General features: G+C 43.6%; 1 protein-coding gene across 1 annotated transcript; it reads right to left on the bottom strand.

Moving 5' to 3' along the window:
• Positions 1-6,428: 6,428 nt before the first annotated feature.
• On the bottom strand, positions 6,429-11,640 carry LOC115192739 (acyl-coenzyme A thioesterase 1). Its single transcript, XM_029751552.1, has 11 exons — positions 11,564-11,640; positions 11,045-11,353; positions 10,615-10,714; positions 10,328-10,518; positions 9,971-10,134; positions 9,314-9,433; positions 8,994-9,082; positions 8,796-8,889; positions 8,438-8,518; positions 7,151-7,292; positions 6,429-6,879 (listed from the first exon to the last, which is right to left on the bottom strand). Exons 2-11 carry the CDS (start codon positions 11,238-11,240, stop codon positions 6,749-6,751), a joined length of 1,308 nt encoding a protein of 435 aa, XP_029607412.1. The 5' UTR covers positions 11,241-11,353; positions 11,564-11,640; the 3' UTR covers positions 6,429-6,748.
• Between the last annotated feature and the right edge of the window lie 1,091 nt (positions 11,641-12,731).

Here is a 12,731-nt window from a genome sequence, read left to right as displayed (position 1 = left end):
GGGGCCTCACTGCGGTGGCGATCCGCGTTCTCCTTTTGGCGCATCACGGCCTGCTGAAGGTGAACACGGACAGCTTCCCATGTCGCCTGAACCAGTCGTCCACCGCAGGAACCTCGGTCTGACTCTGATGCCAAGGAGCCAGTACCGGCTGGTACCCCAGTACGCACTGAAAGGGAGAGAGGTTAGTGGAGGAGTGGCAAAGCGAGCTGGTCCCGGCCGGCGGAGTGGGCGGCGTTCATGCCCTTGGCCGAGATGGCACAGAACTCGCTTTGCCACTCCTCCACTAACCTCTCTCCCTTTACTCTTGGGGTGAAACCCTGAAGTAAGGCTGATCGAGACCCCCAGATGTTCCATGAACGCCTTCCAGACCCTAGACGTGAACTGGGGACCCCGATCAGACACTATATCCTCAGGCACTCCGTAGTGCGAGAAGACGTGTGTAAACAAGGCCTCCACTGTCTGTAGGGCCGTCGGGAGACCGGGCAGAGGGAGAAGACGACAGGAATTAGAGAAACAATCCACAACGACCAGGAACGCGGTGTTATCCTGTGAGGGTGGAAGATCAGTCAGAAAATCCACCGACAGGTGCGACCAAGGCCGCTGTGGAACGGGTAAGGGGTGTAGCTTACCTCTGGGCAGGTGCCTAGGAGCCTTACATTGGGCGCACACCGAGCAGGAGGAAACATAAACCCTCACGTTCTTAGCCAAGGTAGGCCACCAGTATCTCCCGCTCAAACAGCGCACTGTCCGACCGATCCCAGGATGACCAGAGGAGGGTGACGTGTGGGCCCAATAGATCAACCGGTCACGAACAGCAGACGGGACATACAGACGACCAGCGGAACACTGGACGGGAGCGGGCTCTGCACGTAACGCCTGCTCAATGTCCGCGTCCAGCTCCCACACTACCGGCACCACCAGGCAGGAGGCAGGGAGTATGGGAGTGGGTTCCATGGGCCGCTCCTCTGTGTCATACAGCCGGGACAATGCGTCTGCCTTCACGTTCTGGGAGCCTGTTCTGTAGGAAAGGGTAAACACAAAACGGGTGAAAAACATGGCCCACCTTGCCTGGTGAGGGTTCATTCTCCTGGCTGCCCAAATGTACTCCAGATTGCGGTGGTCAGTCCAGATGAGAAAGGGGTGTCTAGCCCCCTCAAGCCAATGTCTCCACCCCTTCAAGGCCTTGATGACAGCCAACAGCTCCCGGTCCCCCACGTCATAGTTTCGCTACGCCGGGCTGAGCTTCTTCAAGAAGAAGGCACAGGGGCAGATCTTTGGTGGGGTACCTGAGTGCTGAGAGAGCACAGCTCCTATCCCAGCCTCGGACGCGTCCACCTCCACTATGAACGCCAAAGAGGGATCCGGATGGGCCAGAACGGGAGCCGAGGTAAACAGAGCCCTCAGGTGACTAAAAGCCCTGTCCGCCTCAGCTTACCACTGCAAGCATATCGGGCCCCCTTTCAGCAGTGAGGAAATGGGAGCTGCTACCTGACCAAAACCCCAGATAAACCTCCGGTAGTAGTTGGCAAACCCTAAGAACCGCTGCCCCTCCTTTACCGTGGTGGGAGTCGGCCAATTACGCACGGCTGCAATACGGTCACTCTTCATCTCCACCCCTGAGGTGGAAGTGCGATACCCTAGGAAGGAGACGGACTGCTGGAAGAACAGGCATTTCTCAGCCTTGACGTACAGGTCATGCTCCAACAGGCGACCAAGCACCCTGCGCACCAGGGACACATGCTCAGCGTGTGTAGCGGAGTATATCAAAATGTCATCAATATACACCACTACACCCTGCCCGTGCAGGTCCCTGAAAATCTTGTCTACAAAGGCTTGGAAGACTGATGACGCATTCATCAACCTGTACAGCATGACGAGGTACTCATAGTGCCCTGAGCTGGTACTGAAAGCCGTCTTCCATACTAGGCCTTGTCTTCGGACGGTAAGTTGGTGGTTGTAGATATCCCTCTAGTGGTGTGGGGGCTGTGCTTTGGCAAAGTGGGTGGGCTTATATCCTGCCTGTTTGGCCCTGTCCGGGGGTATCATCGGATGGGGCCACAGTGTCTTCTGATCCCTCCTGTCTCAGCCTCCAGTATTTATGCTGCAGTAGTTTATGTGTCGGGGGGCTAGGGTCAGTCTGTTACATCTGGAGTATTCTCTTGTCTTATCCAGTGTCCTGTGTGAATGTAAATATGCTCTCTCTAATTCTCTCTTTCTTTCTTTCTTTCTTTCTTTCTTTCTCTCGGAGGACCTGAGCCCTAGGACTACCTGGCATGATGACTCCTTGCTGTCCCCAGTCCACCTGGCCATGCTGCTGCTCCAGTTTCAACTGTTCTGCCTGCGGCTACGGAACCCTGACCTGTTCACCGGACGTGCTTGTTGCACCCTCGACAATTACTATGATTATTATTATTTGACCATGCTGGTCATTTACGAACATTTTAACATCTTGACCATGTTCTGTTATAATATCCACCCGGCACAGCCAGAAGAGGACTGGCCACCCCTCATAGCCTGGTTCCTCTCTAGGTTTCTTCCTAGGTTTTTGGCCTTTCTCAGGAGTTTTTCCTAGGGAGTTTTTCCCAGCCACCGTGCTTCTTTCACATGCATTGCTTGCTGTTTGGGGTTTTAGGCTGGGTTTCTGTACAGCACTTTGAGATTTCAGCTGATGTACGAAGGGCTATATAAATAAATTTGATTTGATTTTGATTTGATTCCACTCGTCTCCCTCCCGGATACACACCAGGTTGTAAGTGCTCCTGAGATCTAGTTTGGTGAAGAAGCGCGCCCCATGCATTGACTCAATCGCTGTGGCTATGAGCGGTAGCAAGTAACTATACCTCACAGTTATCTGATTCAGACCCCGATAGTCAATACACGGGCGCAGACCCCACCTGTGAGAGGGGATACACGTGACTCCTGGGAAGTGCAGCGTCTACCAGGAGATCTATCGCAAAATCACCCCGTCGATGAGGTGGTAATTGAGTCGCCTTCTTTTTGGAGAAGGCGAGAGCCAAATCGGGATATTCAGGGGGAATGCACACGGTGGAGACCTGGTCTGGACTCTCCACCGTAGTAGCACCAACGGAAACCCCTAAACACCTCCCCAAGCACTCTCGCAACCACCCCGTGATTGCCCTCTGTTGCCAAAAAACAGTGGGGTTATGACAAGTTAACCAGGGTAGGCCCAGCACCACAGGAAACGCAGGAGAGTCAATAAGGAAGAGACTAAGTATTGTTTTTGCAAATGTTACATTTTAGTCATTTAGCAGATGCTCTTATCCAGAGCGAGTTACAGGAGCAATTAGAGTTAAGTGCCTTGCTCAAGGGCATATCGACAGAATCTCGGGGATTCAAACCAACGACCGTTCAGTTTCTGGTCCAACGCTCTGAACCGCTAAGCTACCTGAAAAGGTGTCACTTGCCACATCATCATTATGATGCATTTTGCTTCAACATCATCAGGATGATGCGTTATGCTTCATCTGATGCATTTTGCTTCATCATGATGATGTGGCAAGTGACACTTTGCTTCTTCAAAGTCCAATATCCTTAAAACTTGACTGCTGACATGCAAAACATTTTGGGACTGTATCAACATACTATTGTTTTGGAGTGGATTTTTCTCTAACAAATTTAAGCACTTACAAATGTATAACATATTGTACGATTTGGAATTCTAACATATCATACTAATTGCAGGATTATTATTATTATTTTTTTGCCGGACGTAACTTATCATACGAAATGGATGGCGAAGTATACAATTGTGCAACATGTTTGTGTATCCGTTTTGGCTCGTGAGCACTAGTTTCAAAACTAATGGCTGAAATTATACAAAACCTTTATAACGCTTTTACTTTTTTGTATTTTATTATGATCCCCATTAGCTGTTGCTGAAGCAGCCACTACACTTCCTGGGGTCCACACAAAACATGACATAATACAGAACATCAATAGACAAGAACAGCTGAAGGACTGAGCAACACAAATTTTAAATAAGAAAAATAGAATGAAAAAAAAGTTCCAACTGACAGTTACCCACACATCAGTACATATACACTATCTTTCAAAAGTTTGGAGTCACTTAGAAATGTCCTTGTTTTTGAAAGAAAATCACATTTTTTGTCCATTAAAATAACATCAAATTCATCAGAAATACAGTGTAGACGTTGTTAATGTTAATGTAAATGACTATTGTAGCTGGAAATGGCTGATTTTTTGTGTAATATCTACATAGGCATACAGAGGCCCATTGTCAGCAACCATCACTCCTGTGTTCCAATGGCACGTTGTGTTAGCTAATCCAAGTTTATAATTTGAAGAGTCTAGTTGATCATTAGAAAGCCCTTTTGCAATTAAGTTAGCACAGCTGAAAACTGTTGTTTATGATAAAATAAGCAATAAAACTGGCCTTCTTTTGACCAGTTGAGCAAAACACCAGTCTCAATGTCAACAGTGAAGAGGAGACTCTGGGATGCTGGCCTTCTAGGCAGAGTTGCAAATTAAAAGCCATATCTCAGACTGGCCAATAAAAATAAAAGATTAAGATGGGCAAAAGAACACAGACACTGGACAGAGGAACTCTGCCTTGAAGACCAGCATCCCGGAGTTGACTTTTCACTGTTGATGTTGAGACTGGTGTTTTGCGGGTACTATTTAATGAAGCTGCCAGTTGTGAGGCGTCTGTTTCTCAAACTAGACACTCTAATGTACTTGTCCTCTTGCTCAGATTTTCAGTTTCTTGGCAATTTCTCACATGGAATTGTCTTCATTTTTCAGAACAAGAATAGACTGACGAGTTTCAGAAGAAAGTTCTTTGTTTCTGGCCGTTTTGAGCCTTTAATCGAACCCACAAATGCTGTTGCTCCAGATTCTCAACTTGTCTAAAGAAGTCCAGTTTTATTGCTTCTTTAATCAGGAAAGTTTTGCCAGTGACAGATTGTGGTCAGTAATACTGTATCAAAGGCTGCACTGAAAGTCTTTGTCCTCAGGCCTGAAGTGAAGCCAAAGTAATTCCGCTACCCAAGAGTGGCAAAGAGGCCTTCACTGGTTCTAATAGCAGACCTATAAGCTTGCTGCCAGCTCTTAGCAAACTGTTGGAAAAAATTGTGTTTGACCAAATACAATGCTATTTCTCTGTAAACAATTTAACAACAGACTTTCAGCATGCTTATAGAGAAGGGCACTCAACATGTACTGCACCAACACAAATGACTGATGATTGGTTGAAAGAAAATGATAATAGAAGATTGTGGGAGCTGTAATGTTAGATTTCAGTGCAGCATTTGATATTATTGAGCATAACCTCTTGTTGAAAAAACGTATGTGTTATGGCTTTTCAACCTCTGCCATATCGTGGATTCAGAGCTATCTATCTAACAGAACTCAGAGGGTTTTCTGTAATGGAAGCTTCTCTAATGTCAAACATGTAAAGTGTGGTGCCCCGCAGGGCAGCTCTCTAGGCCCTCTACTCTTTTCTATTTTTACCAATGACCTGCCACTGGCATTCAACAAAGCATGCGTGTCCATGTATGCTGATGATTCATCCATATACGCATCAGCAAACACAGCTAACGAAGTCACTGAAACCCTTAACAAAGAGTTGCAGTCTGTTTTGGAATGGTTGGCCAGTAATAAACTGGTCCTGAGCATCTCTAAAACTAAGAGCATTGTATTTGGTTCAAATCATTCCTTTAGTTCTACACTTCAGCTGAATCCGGTAATGAATGATGTGGCTGTTGAACAAGTTGAGGAGACTAAATTACTTGGTGTTACTTTATATTGTAAACTGTCATGGTCAAAACATATAGATTCAATGGTTGTAAAGAAGGGGCTGGCCCAGAACAGCTGCAGCTGGCCCAGAACAGAGCGCCACATTTTGCTCCTAATTGTAATCAGAGGGCTGATATAAATACTATGCATGCCAGTCTCTCTTGGCTAAGAGTTGAGGAGAGACTGACTGCATCACTTCTTCTTTTTATAAGAAACATTAATGTGTTGAAAATCCCAAATTTTTTCTACAGTCAACTTACACACAGCTCTGACACACACACTTATCCCACCAGACATGCCACAAGGTTTTTTTTCACAGTCCCGAAATCCAGAACAAATAGAGCCCTAATTGCATGGAACTTCCTTCCATCTCATATTGCTCAAATAAGCAGCAAACCTGGTTTCAAAAATCAGATAAAGCAACAACTCGTGGCACAACGCTTCTCCCCTATTTGACCTAGGTAATGCATTGATACGTAGGCTACCTATGCCTTTGAAAATAAAAAATTGTTGTTCTGTCCTTGAGCTGTTCTTGTCTATTGATGTTCTGTATTATGTCATTCTGTATTATGTTTCATGTTTTGTGTGGACCCCAGGAAGAGTAGCTGCTGCTTTTGCAACAGCTAATGGGGATCCTAATAAAATACCAAATACCAAATACCAAACACATTTTAATCAAACCATATGGTTCAAATGAAAAATACATACAAAAAAATACGTACTTAAACAAATTGCATTTATATCAGAACATACATCATACAATGAGGCCATTGATACAGTTTGGTGTAATCATTAAACATCTGGGCAGGAACAGTTACCTTTGTTTATTTCTTTGTCTGATCTGCATGGTGTCCATTGTTAATTACCTCACAGTCCATTATCTTATGTAAGATAGAGCAATGATTCCGCCTGCACTGATCGGTTGAGGGACGAGCGTTGCGTAGGAGTGATACCATCTGACGTAAGACAATGCTCACAATCTGGACTGCATATGGGGTTTGACACTGTGACAGAGATGCTCTTGCAGAAAACCTAGAATCTTTTCCCATGAGTCTTCCTGTGCAACGGCGTGAGGTTTGGTGAGGCCTCCAAACAGCATGACCACTGCAACAAGTTGGAATGACTGCTTTAGATTTAAGACATTTGAGACATGGTATTCTTCTGACTGTATAAATGTAGACCTATATGAAAATTGGGTCCAGTAACATAAGAAAAACCTAGAACTGTAGGATCATTAGTGGACTAGTTTCATCTGGTGAGCTAGATCAAAAAGTTGCAACGCCCTGTGGTACTAGACGAATGAATTGGGACTCCTATAGGAGCACAACAACTATTAAAGCACAGTCTGTCTGCATGAATGACTCGGGAAAGGCACCTCTCTGTTGGCCTGGCTGCAACACAAAGGTGCAAGCCCTGCAGTGGGGACCATACGGAGGTTCAATCAGGTGACCAGCTCCAGGGTAGGACAGAGTGGTCAGCAGGTGACTGTTCCCTGCTCTCTCCATCATCTGCTTCATCTGAGGATTAAATGATGGAGTTTAGCACTAATTAATTATGTTGATACACACCCGAAGCCGGGACTCCACAGATCATGAGGATATCTTATTTGTCTGCCTGTGACCTACCATTATTGATCACCAGCCCCGAGAGTCAAAATGTTAATTTTACACGTTTTCACCAAACAGCAAACATCTTACAAGGTAAGCATCGATTTGGTCTGTGTTTGAGCTGTAGCTACATGGGGGGATATCAAATTAGGAACAAATCTAGCCTACTGCCAATGTTATCTGATGATGTATGACTTAATGGCAACATCAAATGTCCACCAAGTAACTAAATCTTTGCGCATCAAAAATAGGATGCTTGTTTATGTACTGTAGGCATCAATATCCCCGGTATGTCCTCCGACACCACCACAATGTTTGAGAGAGGTTGGTGTTGTATACATTTTGTTTTTATGGTGAACAACTACTTTTGGGCACATCCAGTGTGCAAAAAAAGTGCAATTACCACATTCGGACACTTTGGAGAGGTTGAAAGGACACTTGAATATCCTGTGGGTACCCCATAACACCCCCACAGTGTTTGAGTGAGGTTGATATGGTAGAAATTGTGTTTTTTTATACTGAAAACATAGCATTTAGGGATTTCAAATATGTAATAGCACTGGAATTATCTCATTTACAGACATGCCACTTTGGAGAGGTTTAGGGACACTTGGAAGCATCCCATGACCACAACTGAAACCACTTACTAAAACATCTGCCCATTTCTAGTTGTTAGGTCTATAAGTCCCATTTTTATCTGATATTGTTCACATGTTGTGGAAGCCATCCGATGTGTTTCCAGCTCTGGGCATGAATAATTCACGTTTAGCTTGTCAATGAAAGATGGTTATTTTGTGTTTGCTTGATCTTGTTTATTCTGAACTATGTAACTCCTATCTACCTTCGGATAATTTCCTCATAATCTCCCAGATGTCTTCTTTCCAAATATACCAAGTTCTGCCATGTCAGAATCATATAATTACACATGAATAGCAGTTACTTTTGGGTATGTCTATTTAGGCCGAAATCTACATTTTCCCATTACATTTAAGAGGTTTTTTAAACTGCATGTATGAAGCATGATGTTTTCCATAGGCAAACATGACGTAACTCACATCATCAGCTGATTCGACAGCAGCCCAATTCTGATCATCTTGTCCAACAACCAGCAGCAGAGGACATGTTATCCTCCCCATCTGAGGACAGAATAAAACAAAACGGAGCTGAACTGAACATTGAATATTGACAGACACAACAATACTTCTGAGCCCTCAATCTTGTGAGATGCTGGAGGATCATGATAGGACTGGAGAAAGTGTGAAACTGTTCCCAGTATTGGTTGAGTTCTCCAGCGTAATCTTTTAGAGGTCCTTATCATCCTGTCCTCCTGTGTGGGATACATTTCCCTCACTACAATCATCCAAACAAGAGCAGAGGACTGAAGGGTCTTTCTGTACATAACAGATATCTTACTTCCACTTTCAGGTCTATATCTTCTGGAATAGGTAAAAGAACGTCCCTCCAGATGATGCGATTCTCGTCATCAGTACGGGCCTTTGCATATTTTCTGAAAACGCATGGCCAAAGGTATAGTACTGATTTTCTCCTTGAAAAATCATTAGACTACTTTATAAACAGACAAACACAAGTAAACATAAGGTATTGACTCACTTGTGTATACCCTGAGATGTTTCCTCAACAGACTGGGTGGCTCCAATTCGACATGCATGGCTGCCACTGATACACACACAACATCTAGGCTAAAAGGAGTAGACAGAGATTTAATTAAACTGCATGAATACATTGTTTATTGCTGACTGGGGACAGATAAGCAAAAATGCATTTTGTCGCTGATTTGAATTTGATTTTCCTAAACACAACTCAATGATGGTGAGTATGATGGGGACATTTTGGTCTGGCTAAAGCCCATGCACATATGTTTATTCAGGAAATCAACAAACTGACAGGGGAGGAGTTTCTTAGGGACTTACTTTGACAGCTTCTGAGTAAGCAGTGATGGATAGAACCACTGTAACGCCAAGGGAAAGGCCAAGCAACGCAATTCTGTCAGCGGCCACTAGAGGGTGATCCTGCAGTAGTCTGAATGCAGCCTGAGAATATATTAGCATGTGACAATACTAATTTAGGCATTTATAAAAGTTTTCTCAAGACAATGGATCAAGAAAGACGTGCAGATGTTTTTTTCCCACAGCCCCAAAGACGAGAGAGACAGCATAGTGGTGTGCGTGTTAGTATTCCCATTCAAAGACGGTGAAAGAGTCCTCTCACCTGATTCCAAAGGTCTAAATCAGTTACTAATTGTGTAAGGTAAGGATTCAAAGTAGCAAACAAACATTCACCACAGGCATTATGTAGCATTGTCTGTCAGACTGTCACTTGTCAGGAAAGTTATTGTTTATCAAGTTATTGTTTATAAGAGCTTACCGACTGACTAAAAATAACTTCTTAAAACATAGTACATGTATTTGGAGCAGTTCCCATTTTGCAGGCACACACACACACACCCACCCCCCCCCCCCCCCCCCCCCCCCACACACACACACACACACACAAACACACACACACATAAATGGCCGAGCGTCAACCATGATTTCTATATGAAAATGGTGCACACGGTAGACACAAACCTCAAAGTAAGGGTAGCCAATGGTAGCATTTTTATTTTGGTCTGGGAAGACGTAAAGTAGCGCCATGGCAGCAAAGCCGTGGGATGCCAAGAGAGCAGCTCTATATTCCACTAGGCCGCCACCACCTCCCCACATATCTAAAACTCCAGGGAAGGGTCCGGGACCTTCAGGATGACATGATCAAAAAAACATGATTCTTTATTTCTACCACTGACCCTTTGCCTTATACCAGTCAAAAGTGTATATATATATATATATATATATATATATATATATATATATATATATTCAACAGAGAACCCAGACAAAATGACCAAAATGTCTGTGACCTTCAGTTATTGAGAGCATATTGTGTACCTGGTGGCAGGAACAGGGTACCTGTGACCCCTCCCTCTGTGATGTCGACCTTGCGGACTCCAGGGGCCATGTACCAGCGCTCTGTGATGACACTCGCCAGGGCCACCTGCTCCCCGAAACCCTGACTCATGTGTCCCCTGTACACAGAGATGTGCACCACCATGGGAGTGTGGACCTCCTTCTTCCTCAACCTACGAGAGGCATAAACAATTTGTATTCCAAAACTACCAACCACTTTAGCGTTGGCCTGAGTGTCAGAATAACCTCATGTTCATTCTCATGTCTACCTGAGTTCCGGTCTACTGCCAGGTATTGGTCTCATGCTCCACAACAGACCCATGGGCTCAACACCCTCATATGTCCCCCCTACACATGGATCCTTGAAGACTATTAATGACATAAAAGTTACTTGAAAGTACAGGGCGAAAAGTGTGGTTTGTGTAGCAAAAAAACATGCATTTTGTGACAAGGGTTTTTATATAGTTATGATGAATATGACACAAGTCTGAGTTTACAGAATCCATCATATTGTTATTTCACTGTAATTCCTTTAAAGAAATGAAATTAATGAGACTTTTCAGTGCAGGCCCAAATACATCTGATAGTGCATTTGGAAATGCTCTGGTGTTGAAGTAGCTAAATTAAGTAGAAAAATGAAGTAGCAAAACGAAGTAGCTACAGGAAATTAAGTAGATAAATGGAAATAATATCTCTCACCCGTGACCCTTCCCTGAGCATCACTGACATAGTGCCCAAACGCCTCCCAGTAGTCTGTGTCTTCAGACTGATGTAAAGAATGTAGTGTGACCTCCTGTGTCGGTGGTAAGTTCCCCACAACCACATGGAACTTCTCATCAAAGAGGGCTCTCCATGGTTTTACAGTCAACACAGGAATCCCACCCATCTGACACATGACCTCTTCACAAAAAACTGTGACAACCTTAATAGGTCTCCTTTACATTGAAGTTGTGAACCGTCAATGCTCATCCGACCCGTGAGCAATGGTTAAAAACATCAATAGAGTGCCTAGGTGAATACCAAATCAAATCAAATTTGAACTTTATTTGTCACATGCAGCAAATGCAACAAGTGTAGACTTTACCAGGAAATGCTTACATATACGCCCTTAACCAACAGTGCAGTTCAAGAAGAAGAAAATATTTCCCAAGTAGACTAAAATAAAAAAGAAATAATAAAAAGTAACACAATAAGAATAACAATAACGAGGCTACATACATGGGTATACAGTGGTATTCTGTCCGGTCCAAACAGCTACTTTAACAACTTGCTCAGTACATATACGTAGATACCATGTACCCAAGGGTTTAATTATTAACTCAAATATTCAAACATAAAAAGGTAGATGAGTAACTAATTAATTTGCAGGTCATTACCACTCTTCATGAAATAGGCAACAATCCAGTATTAACGTCATAAAATGTGGTTATTCTAATCAAATAAGTACCTTGCGAGGAAAACATTATGAATGTGGGTTTTCACATGTGCATTTTTTTTGTGTGAAGGTTAAATGTAACACTGTCTATCAGTACCAGAGGTGATATTCACTGAGGCTGTGAATGTGATATATAAATGTGATATATCATGTACTGTTGCTGCTGCATCATTGACTGCCCCTGGCCAACCAGTATATATACAGTTGAAGTCGGAAGTTTACATACACTTAGGTTGGAGTAATTAAAACTCATTTTTCAACCACTCTACAAATTTCTTGTTAATTAACAAACTATAGTTTGGCAAGTCGGTTAGGACATCTACTTTGTGCATGACACAAGTCATTTTTCCAACAATGGTTTACAGACAGATTATTTCACATATAATTCACTGTATCACAATTCCAATGGGTCAGAAGTGACATACACTAAGTTGAATGTGCCTTTAAAGAGCTTGGAAAATTCCAGAAAATGATGTCATGGCTTTAGAAGCTTCTGATAGGCTAATTGACATCATTTGAGTCAATTGGAGGTGTACCTGTGGATGTATTTCAAGGCCTACCTTCAAACTCAGTGCCTCTTTGCTTGACATCATGGGAAAATCTAAAGAAATCAGCCAAGACCTCAGAAAAAAACATTGTAGATCTCCACAAGTCTGGTTCATCCTTGGGAGCACCGCTCAAAAGGAGACGCGTTCTGTCTCCTAGAGATGAACGTACTTTGGTGCGAAAGTGCAAATCAATCACAGAACAACAGCAAAGGACCTTGTGAGGATGCTGGAGGAAACGGCTACAAAAGCATCTATATCCACAGTAAAACAAGTCCCATATCGACATAACCTGAAAGGCCACTCAGCAAGGAAGAAGCCACTGCTCCAAATCCGCCATAAAAAAGCTAGACACGGTTTGCAGCTGCACATGGGGACAAAGATCGTACTTTTTGGACGAATGTCC

Source organism: Salmo trutta, chromosome 4 (genome assembly GCF_901001165.1).
Source record: "Salmo trutta chromosome 4, fSalTru1.1, whole genome shotgun sequence".
Classification (NCBI taxonomy): Eukaryota; Metazoa; Chordata; class Actinopteri; order Salmoniformes; family Salmonidae; genus Salmo; species Salmo trutta.
This window is presented reverse-complemented; position numbering and strand designations above follow the sequence as displayed.